General features: G+C 36.2%; 1 protein-coding gene across 2 annotated transcripts in view; it reads right to left on the reverse strand.

Moving 5' to 3' along the window:
• The window catches only part of klhl4 (kelch-like family member 4), a 38430-nt gene extending 24742 nt beyond the window's left edge, over positions 1-13688 (reverse strand). The window contains exon 1 of one of the 2 annotated variants that reach the window (XM_015030531.1): positions 13588-13688. Coding sequence is in view for 1 of the 2 variants with exons in the window: in XM_015030453.1 (XP_014885939.1) it covers positions 8031-8482 (452 nt within the window). In the remaining variant the exon portion in view is untranslated. Of the gene's footprint in view, positions 1-8030; positions 9157-13587 lie in introns of those variants that run through there. The other variant, XM_015030453.1, reaches the window with a different exon arrangement.
• Between the last annotated feature and the right edge of the window lie 5110 nt (positions 13689-18798).

The following is an 18798-nucleotide window of genomic DNA, read 5'->3' on the forward strand; positions in this document are numbered from 1 at the left end:
CATGCTGTAGGGCTTTTTCATGCCTACCAATCTCTCCGACACTAATTGCTTTGGTACCACGTTCAGGGGAGCCATAAATTTGCGCCGAGGTGTATATTGTGCTCCTAGTAGTGGGCTGCTCATCAGAGGTATAGCCCAATTTTATTAAGGCACTAAAACTCCAAAACACCTCGCAGTAAAGTAACTGCTTTTGGGACAGTGCGGCTCAAGCACATGACCATATTACTCAGCAATTCCCCAAAAATGTGAGAGCCCATAAGAAAGTTAACTGGCTATGTATAAGCACAAAAGAATAAATAAATTGGTCTAAAAAAAACTAAGCCAAAATAGAAGACTTAGATTTTTTTTTTTTTTTTTACTATTGCACATTATCTCTGAGCAGATTTTATGCCAAACAGCATATGTCACCTGAAAACCTGCCATTTGGTCTTCACACCTTTTAGAGGTTTCTCACCATAATGTTAGTCACTGCAGCAGAGATGTTCAAATGACACTGCTTATCTCAGGCTGTGCAAGTGAGGATGATAATTTGTGGTATTTTACACTTTTTCAAGGTGAGAAACCTCTTTCAAGTCTGTTTTACAAAATCACCATGTGCTAATTCTACCACAAGATTCAAACAAATCCAAGGTTCAGGAATAATAACACATTGGTGCATTAATATTTTATATCTTTAAGGACATAATATGTCCATTTGCATTGCCAAGATTGCAGTAGCAGATTGCTGTTGCTGAAAATCTCAGTCTTTTTCCAAGCAGCATCAGTTCCATCTTTCTACAAGAGGGAACGTCTTGCCTGGCGGGCCCAAATGGGAAGTGTATCTTTCAAAATGGATTATAGCAGTCATTTTTCCCTGAAGCCCACTAAGCAGCTTCAGCTGGGTTTAGAATCCAAATATTCCTAAAGAACTTCTTGCATCATGCGCCAAATCTGCGTCTTTCATGAAATCTTTCAGCCTCTGTACTTTGACAATCATTCTTCTGCCATTGGGCTTTGTGTTGAGAGACGAACTCACTGACTACAGCAGCTGGATCTGGGGAGTAGATCAGATGAATGCTCATGATGTTTAAAATGTTCTCTCTGTATATCCTTATATACGCCAAAAGACATCAACATTTTTCTCAGTAAATATATTTCTAATTAACTAATTAACTTGAAAGTTACACCAGAAGTCGATCAGTGCCCAAAATAAAACATCCTAGCAATAAAGTTATGGATAATTACGTAGTTTGGCACAGGGAATAAGTACTTAGCATAAAATTTTGTTTTGGTAATACAATCCTCAAGACATGTCCTGTAAGAAGAAACTAGTAACTTGCACTGCTCAGGTGTGATTTTGAACAAATCTTCCACAAAAAATGTCTTCAAACCTGGAAGGCTCTGGGGTCCTCCTGTCTTCCTTTTCTTAGATTTCAATGGAATTGAAGTGATTTTGGTTATTTGCATTTGGGATCACTGTCTATCTTAAAATACCCTTCTTGTACATATCTCAGTCATCCTTCCATCAATCATATGAAGATCGCCGGAGCCATGAGCTGACTGACAGGCCACACCATGATGTTCCCATCTCCAAACTGCACTGCTTGTTTGATGTGCAATGCATTATTCTTCTAAACATGGTGCATGCAGCAATATCCAGAGAGTTAAACCTCAGCTTGGTCTGATAATATTATATTCTCCCAACATTTCATTAGCTTGTCCAAATGTTTGGGCAGTAATCTTCAAACATGCTCCAACATGCGTTCTACTTTCAGTGATCTGAAATGAGCAGGTTCTAATTTCAGATTCTTCTGAAATTGTTTGTGTAACGCTTGGCTCTCTGTCTGTCTGTCTGTCTGTCTGTCTATGACCTTGCAGATCTTCAACAGTAGCCCTGACCAAAACTGCAACCGGCAGCAACCGAATTCAGAGAAAGACTGCAACGTATTTTACACAAGGGGTCTGCAGCTAGAGGATGCATTATGTCAATGAGGATCTTCACAAAGACAGAAAGACTCGTGAACGTGTGCGCTGGGGGTTTGGAGGCGTTGTGCAAAGGGAAAATGTGCAGATCTTAGCAGAAAGCTCTTTGCTGCTGGCAGGTTAACTTGCATAGAGAATGAGTCTCTCATCACCATTAGACTGTCAAAGTTAGTGCATAAACATTTTAATATGCAGTGTTATAGCTCAAGTTGTACTTACAGATTGTACCAAATATGAATATATTACAGGAAGCTTTTTTATTATTTGAATGTTAATATTAAGACTAAATTAATCAATATTAGGATCAATGTAAAATATCCTCATTAATGAGGAGGAGCAAAATAAAACAAGACAAATACATTTAAATAAACCTAAGAGGAGAACTGAAAGGCTAAAACATTTTTCTCTGTCAAAGAAATTTAGCGAGGGGCACTATTGTGCAGAGTTGCATCAGTCTCCTTAAAAATTTAAAAAGCAAGCTTTTCGAGTTCAAAGGAAACTGTTGATGTCATGATTTGGTTTGATTATGTATTAATAATCAAAATGAGATCAAATGACTATATTTTATTAGCTTTTTGTAAGTTCTAATTTTATGATCATGTATTAGATCAACCTGACACAAACATTTAATTAATATATTTGTTAAGTCATTATATTTAACATTTTCATTTTTATGGTTTGGGGTCACAAATGTGTTTGAATCATATTTAGCTTATTCTCTAATTTCTAATCACCATTATGAACCAAGTGATTTTTTGTTAAAGTATCTTTTCATCTCTGTTGAAGACGGAGCCACATTTTTATTCCATTCTTTCATGATGTGTTTTACATCCTCATCCCAGCCTCCTGATTTCATTTCTAATGTGCCGTGGGACACTGCTTAAATAAAGCCATGGCCTCTACTAATAAATTAATAGAAAACAGAGCCACGGATTACTTTCCTGGAATTAGTTTCACTTCGAGGAGAAATTGACTCATCCATATTTGAACAGAATATGTCTGATGGATGTGTCCAGCATTAATGTGGTTGTATTTCCATTCAACACACTTTAAAGCTTTGTTTCAGAAAGACAAAGACAGTTTTCATGTGTCTCTTCATCTTTAGCTTTAAGGACCTTGTTATCCGAGTCCTGTACGCTTATTTGAGAAAAAAAAAAAAAAAAAAAAACATCACCTATGTAGATGCCATTTAAGATTAGAATAGCTAAAGCGATATGTACAACTTATAGCATCTTGTTCTGTCTACCGGATCTGTTACACGTGAATTTTGTGGCACTGTGATAATTCGACAAACACCTCAATTACTGTTGTTGACAGGGGGAGAGGTGGTAGTATTTCTTTTTCCAAGGCGGTGGAGTGGGAATTGAGATATCATTCAAACTAACAACACGCTGAGTCAAGCCTCTGTTACTGTTTATGTGCAAGAGGTCAGGGTTTCTATTCCACTCTGGTTAACTTTGGTCATATATTCTCTGTCAAACATTGCAAAGAGGTTATTTGGATGAGAGTCGTGCGGATATAACAAGTATAAGTATACAGGTAGGGACACAAAAGGACGAGGTGGACAAAAAAAGCACAGAAATGATTTGAACCCCATTTCAGTTTATGAGCAGAATTTAATGATGTTGCTTAAATGGACTGATGTATACTGTTAATAAGTGTGGTTTAAGGCCCCTTTAATCTGATACTCCTAAATAATATCCAGTGCAGCCAAGTGCCTTCAGAAGTCATCTAATATGTTCAAAGAGTCCACTTGTCTGTAATGTAATCTCAGTTTGAATCCAGGTGTTCAGTGAAGTCTTTAGAGGTTTTTAGGTACCAGCTAGTGAGTAATAAGCATCAGCAAGACGACCAAGGATCACAACAAGCAGAACAGGAATAATGTTGTAGAGAGGTTTGAAGCAGAGTTACTTAGGTTATACAATATTCCAAACTTTGAACATCTCCGAGAGCACTGTTCAATTCATCACCTAAAATAAAAGCATCTGAAAAAACCCCAAGACATGGTTATCCACATTATTCAGAGAAGAAGCCAAGAGGCATGAGATCATTCTGAAGGAGCTGCAGAGATCCACAGCCAGGGTGGGACAAATGTTTTATCAGGACACCAGAGAGTCTGAAATTTTATAGATTGACAAGAAGATAGCTATTGTTTAAAGAAAGAAACAAGGTCCCCTGTTATTATATCTATATCTATGTTTATCTTGAGCACATCATTCCCACTGGTGAACCATGGTGGTGGTATCATGATGCTGCAGAGAAGCTTTTCTTCACCACGGACAGAAAAGCTGGTCAAATTTGATAGAAATATAGATGGAGGTAAATACAGGGTAGCGCTAGAGGTAGAAGCTGTTAGAGGCCACAAAAGACTTGGGTCTGAGGAGGAGCTTCACCTTTCAGCAGGACAGCAATGATCATCAAACATCATAAAGCTTACAGTTTAACTTAATATTAAAACATATGTGGCATTACTGGTGAGCACTGTAATAATGGTGAACATAGGAAATTATCTTGTGGGCCAGATACAATTTGAAAAGTGTTGTTCACAGACTTGAGATTTTTCTTAAATAACAAAGAATAAATAATTTAGTCTCTGGATGTCCACAGGTGGTAGACACATTCACCAAGAAACCTTAATTGTTATTAATAGTTCTTTAACTATTAGCATTGATTCAGGAGGTGTTGCTACTATGCTCCAAGTTTTAATTTTAATCCATATATGAATAATGAAACAATTTGTATTTGCATCAAAGAAAATTTTAATTAAATCTCTACAATATCTGGTTATAATGTGACAATATGTGAAAAGGGAACATTTTTGCAAAGCACTGACATGATGTCCATTTAAAACATAAATACATCATGTACCAGGTAAACATATGACAGTTTTTACCATGCAGTTATTTTGGTTAGTTAACATATTCTTAATTCATCATTAAGCTATATTCTCCATTTAAAGCTGAATCTTTAAATGCATTCCCCCTTGGAAGGGGAATCTTCCTTGTTTTTTATCAGCTAATTCAACTTGAGAGTAATTTGAAATATTAAATGTACAAGCAGGACACGAGTTTGATTTTAAAAATCACATTAATGGGACGATCTATTTATAGCAACTTCATGAATGAAGCTAATTATGGAGAGGCGCACACACACACACGCACACGCATACACACACACACATACACCCAGAAATGACTGACACATTTTCAAACTACAGCTGAACTTTTGTTTTTGTTTTTTTCTGACAAGCAACAGAAGCATTCTCTAGTTTCAGCCTGAGAGACTGTGACAAATTACGTGTCAGGGATTTATGATGTGAGACGTATTAGGGCCACCCAGCTGGTGAGGTAAATAAATGTACATATCTCAGTGCCATCCACATCTGCTTAGTTACAGATGAATGCGTGAGCCATGATGTGTCACACAGTCACTGGTCTAATTTGGCTTTGCGTTATACATCTCAACATGGAGAGTTTATACCAAAGCTACAGTTACTGAGCGGCTGTGTTTCCATGAGGCGTGATCAGCATTTAAAAGTAGCTTGATGCAACACACAGCTATAGATGAGCTGATATTGGAAAACTTTTTTTTTATTACTTTACATTCTGAATGGTCCAAACGTATACAGCAGCTTTCAAATCCTTATACATCTCTGCTAAAATGCTAGATTTTCGTGATGTAATAAAATTAGATAATATGGAAACTATGAGTTTTAAACTATGAGTTTTAAACACTTTTCCAACTTATTTTGTGATATAAGAATGCGGGGGGGGAGGAATTTAAAGACAAATGCTTCGTTGAATCATTTTTATTTAATTTCAGCAATCAGTATTTATTAAAGGAATCTCTCTGGCTTCCACATTTTTGATGTCAATATTTTCCAACAATTTCTGAAATTGTGAAAACATTTCTTGGGCACGGTCCTATTCACATCAGATTTAGCTTCGTACTCTGTCTGGGTCAGCACAAAAGGTTAAGATTCTTCAGATGAAGTCATTCCATTATTGATCTGTGTACACACATTTGGACACTCTGTGATATTGAAAAGTAAAATTACTTTTCATCTTTAGTTCTCAGACACTTGAATGTTTTGGCTCAAAACTGGAAGAAAAAAAAAACCTTAGGCAACTTTCCTGACTGATACCTTTGTTCAAAGAAAAGCTTTTAATATTTTGTAACCTCTCTTCAAACTCTAGTTTTTGAATGGATTCAATCAGAAATAATCTGAAATAAATTGTACCACAATTATTGTATGTTCAGAATACTATAACTCATGTTTGGTGTTTGCCTAAATGTTGAAATGAGATTAATATGCACATTTGTGCAACCAAGTTGTCCCCTTTACTGTCCTAATATATTTGTTTTTAAGATGTATTGTACAGGATGTTCAATACATGTTACAAAAACCTTGCATTTTAAAAGCATGACCTTTAAATCACTCTGATTTCCAAACTGCCTAGTTTTATGTGAGAAATAAAACAATATGGTGTTGTTTGATTGTTAAAAGCCTAGCACTGTTTAATACATAAATTAATATCAGTGTTGTAGTGAATACATAGACCAAGGATGGATTTTATGATCCAATAGAACAGAAATGTTTCAATAATTCAGTATAATTGTCAAAATACGCCGGCCAACATGAACTCAAGGTTCCTGGGAGTCGGAGAGCTACGCATTTTCACTGTGAGGCACATCTTTTATGCATGCCCTTTTCACACACAGGGACTCCAAAACATGAACATCTGCCAATTATGCCGACATGAAGAGAAGAATGTGGAGTTGATTCTAAAGCCGTATCTTAACTCGGAATAATTCATGCTCAGTTCAGGGAGCCCAACCATCCACTGCCTGTGGCATTCACTCAATCCACACTGACACATTTTTCACTGTAGAACATCAGACTACGCGTTTGGCAATACACACTGAGCTCTGTCTAAAACAAAGGGACAGGTTTACCATCATTGTTCATTTCATCACCAGGTGCACGGAACAAAGGCACACAGCGAATCAGCAGAGCTTAAGGACCAATCACCTCAGAATGTCACAGCCAAGATAAAAGGAGAGTTGGTCTTTTCATCTATCTTGTGAGGTGCTCTTAGTGTTCTGCTAGACAGCATGCACACAAACAGGCTGACACTCACAGGTACATCTCTAACCTGTTTACTTCCTTGAAGATGATGTAGGATCACAAGAAAAAGTGTGGAAGAAATGCAACATTTACAGGCAAAGGAAGGGATTTATTGCAGCTAAATTGGTTTAGCATACGGATTTGTTAAAAGATTTGAACCTTGTTTGAAGCTGTACTAGCTTTTAGCACACGAACAGGACAGAGTTGTGGCTGACTCTAAGGATAAATCATCTGATTTCATTACCACCTCTTTTTATAGGTCCGAGACATGTTACATGATCCAATGAATCTTTCCTGCTATCCACTTTTAACTCAATGGAAAAAATCCATTAGTGTGTCGTGTAAAAAATGAAGTGCTTATAGAAATAATGCGAAGAAGCACTCACAGTGTGATCCAGGCCACAAAATGAAAAAGGAAGCAGGAAAGCCCCCCCCCCCCCCCCCCCTGTAAATAATTAAAAAGGTGTTTTATTGGTTTACCCTGCCTAACATGCTGTGGACAGTAAGGAATAGCTGTTCTCAGGTGAGCCATGACGTTAGCCGACTAGCAAAAGATACAGAAAGCATATTGTGCAGGTAGACCTCATTTATCTTATTTAAAGGATATTAATGTGGTTTAGCACTAAAACATCAAAAAGCAGAAGGTTTTTCTGACTTGACTAAGAAAATGTGACGTTGAGTTTTAAGCAATATTTACTTAAAATTAATTTTAGCCCCATTAGCAAATGAAAACATTTAGATTTTCTTTAGAACTGACGTTGCCTTAGGGTTCAGAGTTTTTTCCTAAGATAACATTTTTATTTTGAAGCTAACTTGTTTCTTCAAATAAGAAAGAAAAAGGAAATAAAATCTTTACCTATTTTCATACGTAATATAAAGGGACAAATGAGGCATAGCAGTGTCTGCCTCCAAACTTGCTGACACCCATCAGTAATCATACCTGTCTCTGGCTTCCACCTCTGCAGGTTCCTCTGTGCTGCTTATCATTTCTTCCTGGCCAGAGTTTGTTTCCTCTTTCCTCGTTGCACTGGGAGAGGAAATGCTCTTTGGATACTCCTCGTTGACCTGGAGGCCCTGGATGGTGTTTGGTTGATGATGCCAAGACTGATGACCTGTCCTGACATAGACAGGTGTTGGCCCTGGCGTTTGCGACATGACGCTGTGCACAGGACTGCTGGTCTTCCGCAATCCTCCAATGCCCCTTTCCCGTGAGTGGCTCTTCAGCCGTCCCTGGACAGGAGTTCCTCTGTGGTCCAGGCCATCCTGCTGGATGTAGCTTCCCACACTGCCACCTCCACCACCAGCAGAACCTTGAGAAGAATGGCTGAACCAGCGCCAACGGAGCCTGAGGATCTGTTTCACATCAAACTCCTTCTTCCCTGACACAGACATCCTCTTCTGGGTTTGGAGACGCAGGCAGTGGTATGCTGAGTCCCCAAAAACATGGAGAGCAAAGAGGAGAAGAGCCTTGCTTTCAGTCTGCACTGATTACAGTGTGCCTCTTCTGTTCCGTTACGGTCTCACTATTATCATGACCACCTCCTCCTCTTTGTAAAACACCACCGTTGGTCTTTCTAGCGGAGATGGAACGCTACTCTCTGCAGCTTTTGTTCCTTTGCCTGAGACTACAACCCTCCCTTAGACTCTCCCTCCTGTCTTTCTCTTTCTCTCCTTCCCCCCTGTGCTGCTGCTGTTTCTGTTTGCTGCTGCTGTGCCGCTGGAGCTGAGATAATGCACATGCATGATCTACCCTCCCACCCCTGTGCCTCCTCTGTTTCGCTTTCTCCCTCTCCCTCTCTCTCTCTCTTTTGCTCTCTCTCTCACACATTCTGCTTGTCTTTCCTATGCACACAGTAACACACTCTGCACACGTTCTGTCAGAAACAGGCACGTATATCCTGGAATCTCAATGAGAAGATCTGTTAAGCCCTTCCTATACTCCTTTACTTCTGCTCAGTGTGGGTAGTTGTAGGTTTCTGTGTATTTGAGTGATAACGTGATTGCCTGCTCCTGCTGCTCGGAGAAGGTGGAGTATCATGGAGGCAGGATGATGAGGTCACATCAAACAGGCAAACCACTGCCTGTTTGAGAAGTGGCCGAGAAAGAACCTTCAAAACAATTAACATAAACTCATAAGGTCGGAGGGATTGAGCAGATCCAATACTGGTATCGAATCTGGTTCATGTCATCCTTGGAACAAATATCTTGTCGATTCCACCGTTCTATCCAATAACCCAGGCAGTATTTTTGCATTAATTCACTTTACAAGAAAAGCAGGCTCAGTTTCTGTACAGAAACATACAATCAGATCAATCCAGTCAGATAAACTGATTCAAATTGAATTTTATAAATTACAATTCTATGCATTTTAGTAAGCTATCGTCATATTCGATTTACAATGCCAATTACAAAACAGAAAAAGAAAAAGACCTCCAGCAAGACCAGGATCGGTCATACGCCATCAAAGTATTTATATACATATATGTACTTGATATATATGTCAGATTATATTATGGATATTTAAGGTAATAGCCCAAAACATTTGTGCATACTTATAGTTAATATTAAAATGTTTAGCTTTCCTCAACGAAAACAAAAATCTAATGTATCAATAAATGCTTCTTTTTTACTGGACAGGTTACCTTAGGTTTACACATATGATGAAGCATAATATGAAAAGATTCTGTCAGTGGGCATTGCTGCTGCTGCAGGGTAAGTCCCATGCTGTGCAACATCGCTTTATTCAGATATGTTATTGTTTTCAAAAAGAAATAGACACAAAAGAAATGTATTTTTATATGTTTTGTGTAAGCATCTAGAGCAGTGTAAGTTATGTCAAAGAGAAGTTATCTCAGAAGGGAACCAACTACGATATCTAGCAGATAATATGAGAACTAGCCTGGCCATTGCCCTCCTGTAAAATATCGCTTCCAGCATGATTTGGGTTTCTTCCCATTGACTTGAATTATCCCAGGTCAATTTTTGCAATCGTTAACAGACACAAGGTAGGTCCAACCATTTACAATCTAGAAAGGTGTCAATTGTTAAAAACAGTTTGAAACTTTGACCATCAAGTGTTCTTGTCTTCATTGGTCTAAACGAAAACCTTTGTTGTATTGAGTTGTTCTGTGGCACTCCTCGTATTCTCTAATTTACACTGTTGAATAATTAATAACTTTCATAGCGTAAAAGGTTGTCATGAAGATGTGTTTGTGGATTACTATAGTGGCTTTTTCAGATCAATTTTTGTACCTTCATTAAAACTAAAGAGTTGAAGCAGGAGACTTTTTCAGATACTGCAGGTTTGGAAGTCCATCATGTTCTCATCCCCCTTGGTCTCAGCAATCTGCATACAGGTGCAGCAGCTCTGTATCATGACATTAATGTGTTCTGGATCCAAAAATATCAGCAATGGCTGGATACCTTGAACTTAGACATGTAAGCCAAAAAATCTTGGATTTGAGCATCTCTATTTTCATGCATATACATTCATAAACAGAAAAGCTGTGAGACACGACCGTGTCTTTCAAAAACACACAGACATAAACTCACCCCGTCAAAGGCAAAAGGAAATTAATTTCACACCAGCACACGTCTGTGCAGTCTGTTAGTCACACATCAAACAGAATCCCATGGGGGGAAACGTCTCAATGTGAGGTAGCCATGCAGAAAAAATATTCTCTTTCTGTCCCTTTCTTGAAAGCCCCAGCGCTTACAATTGAAAAGCTACATACTGATGAACCTTCAAGGTCAGTAAGCTGCCTGTTTCACAGTCAGAGCATCAGAAAACTGTCTCTATTTGTTTTTGACATTTATCCGGAGCTTTAACTTAATACTGCTCCATTGTACAAAACCTAAACTCTCAGCTTCAAAGTAAAAAGCACAGAGAAAACAGTGCCGTTCAGATAATTTGGGGACATGTCTCTTAATCAAAAGCATGGCTAATTTAAGAAATAAATTGTATAAGGGCATATTTTGTTCTGTAAAAACTGGAATTATTATTAAATAAGTTGTGAAAATGTAAAACCCACTGAGACTCACCATTCCTCATTTCACCTACTAAATATTTCAAAGCTCCTTGTTGAGACATTTCTCTTGAGGACAAACTGCATAGGAGTTACAAAAAAAACCACCTTCGTTCTTTAAAACAGTTCCACACTCTTAGTTTTTAGACTTCAACTTTTAATCCTGTGAATACAAGCATGAATCTAAACACAGCCTGATTTGTTTTCTCTTTGATCTCCTCCTTCACGACTAACATGAGCGAAAGAGCTGATATTAAAACAACTGTAATTTGCCCACTTCACTTCCAACAAAAGATTTGGACTCCAACAGCTATTGTTTATTTCTGCCTTTCAAAAATGACTGGCTATGATTTTACAAAAACAGTGCAAACCAAACATTAGCCTAAAAATTATTTTTAATATATTCTCTGCACCAACTGTATATTTGCTCCATTTTGTGTTAGATAAATCCAAAGACTGATGAATGATTGCCTACAAAAGAGTTGGGAGGGTTTCTTTTTCTTTTTGCATTTCATATAACTAACTACAACTAAGACTAATACAACTAACATTTTTGTTGCTTTATGTTTGGGCTGAATACAAGAACAACTGCTCCTAAAATGATTTCAAAACAAATCCTTCAGTGGCACATTGCCTAGCAATAGTATGCCTGCATCCAATTTTGTAATGTTCCAACCAAAAATGTTAAATCAGGAAAATCAGGAAGGTGTGCATGTGCATTCAACCCCTTTTAGTCTGATGTACCCGAATAAAATCTAATATAACCATTTGCCTCCAGACGTCGCCTACATCATAAAAGATTGCCCTCCCGTGTGTTTTTAATCTTGTTACAAATACATTTGTTCTGTAAATGTCTGAAAATTGCTGTAACTAACAAAGAGTGTCACAAAGCCCAACAAAAGCATCAGACAAGTCAGAGTAAATCATAGGTTTTGAAACAGTTTCCCAATCTTTGAACAACTCACAAAGCTAAGGTTAGTCTATTTAAAAATAAAAATAAAAACTATGGCACAACTACAAACCTTAAAATATAAGATCACACATCCAAACAGACAGGATACTAGGAGCAATAATTAAATAAAACTTTCAAGAAGGCTGGAGAAACAGAAGAGATTAACAGTTCTGACAGGAGAATGCATCGACAGGACCGCTAATAGATGTCATCCCAAGAAATCTAGTCTTTACAAGCATGTCAAGTAGAAAGATGCTGTTGAAAGAAAACCATAAGTCCTGTGTGCAATTTTAAAATCATTATTGAACAAAATATAATGTTGAACTGCATTTAGAATAGGTTTAGAATTCATTTTTAGCAACAATTTAACACAAAACCTTACCAGCACCACAGAATAAATAAAGAAAGCACAATTGAACAAGCCCTAGAAATCAAGTTTTTAAAAAGTCAATTGTAGTAACATATGACTTTATGAATAGTAAAAAGCTATTACACAATGTTCTTCAGTTGTTCTAGGAGTCAAGGACACCATCTGCCTGCTCCACAACAGATGTGGTACAAGATGTCAGGGTGGTTTCGGTAAACCATATTATCATCTAACGTCTGCCTCCCCAGTGAACACACCTCCATGCCCTGATAGATATTCCTGGAGCATGCAAGACAGATGAACCCTACATATTACTGCTATGAAATCCGTTAAAAAGGCAGCATAATTACAAAATCCACGCCTTTCCATTACTGAGAGATATTAAGGAATCCGCTACACTTTCACATTCTCAACAGGCATTATGATTATGTTTATTTCGTGCATTAATTGCCAGGTTGGATTGTTCTGAGGATGTGTGAAATACATAAAACATGAATGGAATCCCTCTCTGAGCTCAGCCACAACTGCATGGTCCTTGCACGATTATTGACTAAATCCTTCGTGAGAACAATGAAAGACAGACCTGTCAAAATCACACGATTCTCCCAGCGTTGTTAGGCAAGGACTAAGAAATCACAGCTCTGCAGCTAACATCAAAGGAAAAAATAAAACATCAAAATTGAAGTGCTCATACACAGTATTTAGAAACACATAAAGAGCTATGTGCACAGATAATCCATGATTTAAATATTGCAGTCGATTAGGCATACATTTAATTATCTTACAAAGTATCTTAATTGAGTGGTGTACAAGTAAATAATGAATGCGGTCATCCGCACACTAAAGAAGAATCTATATTTATGAGTTGTCTTAAATTATGAGCTAACAAACAGTAGCTCCTGGATCAATAGTAGCAACACATCTAGGCATAATGAGGACCATGCTTCAGCACAAATCCATGCTGTGATTAAAATGAGGCAAATGAACAAAACTAAGAAGCCAGCTGGCTCAGCTCTCTTCTGGCACTATCTTTCTTTTTTTTTTTTTTTTTTTTTTTTTTTTTTTGCAGTAACAGGTAAAAAGTGTTAACATACAGCTACTAACTTGAAATAACTGAAAACATTAAGTTAGATTTAGTAACCTGTCTTCTTACCAGTAAAACCGCCTTGTTCTATGCGCTCGTCCGTTTGGAACTTGTTGCTAGAATGAATGGCAAACAGACTCTGTGAGTCTTTTTCCAACTCATTCTTGTCCCACGTCCCTCCTTCACTACAAACATGTTTTTCTTCAACAGAAAGGAAGTGGGCACCTTCCTCTTTCAAAGGAAACGCCTGTTAGTTTCCTTCCTCTGCACTGGAAAAACAATTGCATTCAAAGAACCAGGAACTCTGGAAACACATCCTGTGTTGCAAGCAACACTGCTTTTGTAAAGAATTATCCTGCAAACACCAATATAAGCAGGACCTTGAAGTGACGATTGTTAGAAGTGCTAAAATGAAGCTAGCATTTGCTTTTAAAAATATGTACATATTTTAAATTATTATGAATAATTATAATTATAAATAAAGGAACAAAGTTTTAAAGCTTCATATAATAATGTAAATTTAAGGACTTCATTTGTCAATAAAAACTGAAAGTATTAAGTACGACATCACACTGTCAATGTGTAAAAAAAGAACTCAACAATATGCATTTTATTGTGGTTAGGGATCAACTGTTTCAGTTTTATTGAGAAAGGTTTTTGAAAAAAATCATAGTTTTTTTAATTCAGTCATTATTGCTATCCACTTATGAAACATGTTCAATTTGAGACAAAGTTTGAACAGCAACAGCAACACAAAGTTTCAAATGTTCATTTTTACCATTGCATGTAAGTGTTAATGTGTTAACAATTGCTGACATTATTTTTGATAATTTAATAATAAGTGACAAGTTCTTGTCTGAATGAGCAACCTATTCACACATGAAACGTTTGAGAAAGTTTATAAATCTTTCAATGTTTTGTGTGAATTTGGCCCTAGGAAAAAAAAAAAGCTTAATCTTAAACCATTAATAAAATAAGATGCTCTGGTTCAATTAAAGCAAATTTTACTTTTTTGACATATACGTGGAGAAAAACTAACCCTTGACATCAATGTAAATACCCCAAATAGTGCACCACTTTTGAAAAAAAAAAAAAATAGAACAAAAACATGATGCAGAAGTAGATCATCACTCATCTAAGATCAGCAACTTGGGGCATCAAAGTGAGGGAAAAGCACTTCCAGAATTTAACATTGCATAATGTCTTACTTTTATTTAGGCAGAATAGGAGTAGGATATTTATTCATAAGTTTTACTGATCATTTACAATTAATGCCACATGATTAAGGACACAATAATGAAAGTGTATCTTAGAACAGTGGTGCTCCTAAGCCGTCCTTTCTGACTCCCAATCTAATAAAGAATGAATATTGTTCTTAGTTGTTTAATAGGTGAATAATAAGACTGAATGAAGCAGACAAGTAGACAATCTACTGCATAGCTTGCATGGCCCTTAGCCAAACACGGCACTGTTTTTTCCCTTGTGTCAGCTCAACTCTTTCTTGTTTCCTAGTTAATGTTTCTACTGAAGACAGCAGGATGGATGCTCTTCATCGAAAATAAAAATTCAGAAAACATAAACAATATCACCACCAATGTATCCACACAAGTCCCACGGGTTATTACAAGAATCCAAGTACATCAGTAATTCCTGTTAGATTACTTTTAATATATGTTTTTACCCACTTAAAATGAAAAAGACAAAAATCTTTTTCATTTTTTTAAAGAAAAAAATCTTGGCCAGTTTCACCCCTTGTACTTCTTTCTGCTCAGATAAACAACAGCCATTCCATCTTAAAAGAGCTAACATAGTACAGAACAAATTGTACTATTCATTCTTAAGATTTTGGCAAAATCATGTACAACTAAAAAAATGCTAATTTATTGTAAAAGGCTTTAAAACATAATTGTGGTTAATACTGCAAGACATTTTAGCACAAATACAATGTTTTGTGTATTTGTGTTATTAATTTAGTGAATATGGTTTTATGACATGCAAGCAGCCACAGAATCCTATATTGTAAATACCTTTTACAATATAGAATATTAGGAAAAGATGAAAGAGAAAAATTTAAAATCAAAGTCAAGCTAAATGTTTTGTAGGTTTTAGCAACATTTACTATTAATTTATGATACATTTAAGCTTATCCCAAATTTTTGTTTACACTGTCAGATTCTTTTTAAACAGGCATTAAAATCAGGCAACTCTGTGGTAAATTACATTCCTGAGGACCTTACCCCAATCCAGAAGAAAATTGTACAAGACAATTTATTATACTGTAATCTATCGGCTATATATTCTGTTACATATTAAGTAGTTTTATCAATAAAAATCATAATCAAAATTGCTATGCTAGAAAGCATCTTATTAAGATGTTGGAGTTTGTGTCACCACCGGCAGATCTAGGTCACCACTGTCACACTATCATTTTTTGTTTTATATTAATGTTATCTATTCCTCCAGTGCAGTTGGTTCATTAGATAATGTTTCTGTTTAAAATTGATTTAAGATTTCTATTTGATATAGAAAGGGCATTATCAATACAATTGCTTATTATTATTATTATTATTATTATTATTATTATTATTATTATTATTATTATTATTATTAAAATTTTATATTTTAGAGTGAATGCTAAAAATTGACATTGAATTAAGACATTAAGACTTTGTAAATAGGCACACTTGCAATGCTGTAAAAAATGATTCAAATTAAAGATTTATTTTTATGAATTAAAACCTGTTTTTTTTTTTTGTTTTTTTTTTTTGCCAAATACGCAAGAACATGTGATGCGTTTAATTAATTTATGGTTCAGGTGTATATGTTTTTGTATGTATGTTCAGGGAGTAGTATGCAATTGCGCAAGCGCGCAGCTATGAGGGCGCTTCGCCCCTAACACATCAACTCATCTCATTCTGACGGACCTCATTCATGTCGACTAAATGTGCGGATAAGGAAGACTGAACCCACATGCTGATGCGCAATATGTATCCAATCTAAGTAGGTAAAGAAATGTTTAAGTGAATTAACTTATGTTTAAATTAATTTGCAGGATGTTCCTCAAGTTACAGCTCCGCTGAATAACGTTAGCAGCAGTTTCTGTTGTTGTTACAAACTGAAGTTAGCATATGATTTGTAGCTTCGATAGCCGTGTTTTCAACCTGAAACAGCAGTGGACTGATATGAGAATAGTCTCGAGTTTACCTGGTTAATGGTTGATGGACAATATAGCACATTTCCTCTCTGAATAGGCCAAGGAGAGTCCATGGCAGGTCGAAAATACAGTAATGGTTTTCACCAGCCTTATGAATGTCACTCACTCCACCAGGCCCATTACTAATAGTTAGTATATTATTGTTGACCACAAAGCCATGGATTTCAAAGAAAGATTTAGTGTGTCATATTTAAAGGTTTTAATACTTGAATATTAATGTTTACATTAACTGCTGAGTAGGTGTTTCAAGGAAGTTTTCGAAGAGGGCTAAATAGGGGTGAGGGATGATCTTGGGTTGTCACACTAAAATAAAAACCCTGGTAGAAAAGAGAGCTGCAGTACAAAGTGAGTGACAGACTCACAACATGTAGGTCAAACACTAACGTAAACATAAATACGTACATCCCAAAAAATAATTTTAATTGAAACTATTTCTCTTTTTTCTTAAGTTATTCATTAAAAATATCATCCAAGTAGGACTTTCTCATTTTATTATTTCACAACAATTAAGGAGTGCAGGTGATTTGATTTTGTAATTTCTAATATAGATTGAAATACCAACTTTGCACATGTGTGAAACTCTCCATATTATATTATACTTTAGTGCTATAGTCAATTACATTCAGACAATGGTGAAACCACAAATATTACATGAGACAAGTGACCAATAATTTGTTGTCCCCAAACGAAAACCGTTCTTTCCTCTGGGCTTATGCCAAGATAAAAATCTCTCCCCCTATCATATGTTTAGCTCTTACAGTCCAAACTTTTTCCAGCTGGTTTTGAGTCAGTTTAAATGCTTCATATGATACCAGAAAGAGCATAATTTATTTTCTTTACAATAAATCTGGATGTTTGTATTTGATGGCTTTATATTGTGAAATAAAGTGCAACATAAGACGATCCTTTTATCAGTAGGTGATCTTACATGCTGAAGGCCACAGAATTTTGTTAAACTTGATAAGGATCTTCAATTATAGGAACTAGAAATTTGCCTGTAATTTACAAACTTTGTGTGGCATATTTCTATTGTATGCAAAATTCTCATAATATTTATCCTCATCAGAATCCCATCTTTAACTTTGTCTTTATGTATGTATGAAGCCCTTGAGGAATGCAGTTATTTACCCTCTTATTTTTCCAACTATTCCTGGCTCAGAGCTTCCCTGTTTGGCTGTTTCTTTCAAAGATATTAATGTTAATACTACCTAGCTCTAATGGTTTGTTTTCTTTGGTAGAAATACTCCTGGAGTCGTGCTTGTATGTTTTAGTTTCAGTCTGCATTCTCTCCTGTTAGGTGGTTACCCATCACAACAGATGGCCCAATATACTGGCTCTACTAGAAGTTGTTCTTGTTAAAATGGAGTCCTTCCTTACCATTGCAGCCACATGTTTGCTCCAGAGGAGAGAAGTCATGAACTTCATTCAATCATCCGCATAACAATTTTATACCAATTAACCTTTTATGATTAACTGATTTTGACTGTGCTGAGTTGAATTTGTATCATAGTCTGAATACATGAATATTGTAAGGGAATTAATTGGATTGATTTGAACACAAATTTGGACCAAACTGGATTCCATATTATCATACATTGCTTAAAGCTCTTTGTTTTGTAATGTGACGGCATCGACTGTTAACAGACTCTATATTTCTAAAATGAATTAAGCTGAACTGAAATGTTGCCGCAATTGTAAAAATATTCCATCTTCTTTATATTCATTAAACAAATACCAACTGAAAAATAAAAATGTTTGTAAAAACTTAGGAATGACCTAAATATGAAAAACCATAAAACGTAAAGGTTGGAAGGAAAAACAAATACCCCATACCAGGTTTGTTGTATGTAATCCCAGTGTGTAAATTCATTAATGTTAATTGTCCTAGCTGCCCTGTAATTTTTCATACAGTCATGTAAAATAAAATTGTGACAGGACTCCAAAAATACTTATTACTCAGCTGACTCACACAAACTGCAAATCAAGTTCAAAGACAAAAATAAACTCCACAAATCCGTTTATTGCATTTAGTTGGCAGAATGCACACAGAAGCATGGATCCAAAAA

The sequence above is a fragment of the Poecilia latipinna genome, unplaced genomic scaffold (genome assembly GCF_001443285.1).
Source record: "Poecilia latipinna isolate Pla-1442-1.1 unplaced genomic scaffold, P_latipinna-1.0 Scaffold0, whole genome shotgun sequence".
Classification (NCBI taxonomy): domain Eukaryota; kingdom Metazoa; phylum Chordata; class Actinopteri; order Cyprinodontiformes; family Poeciliidae; genus Poecilia; species Poecilia latipinna.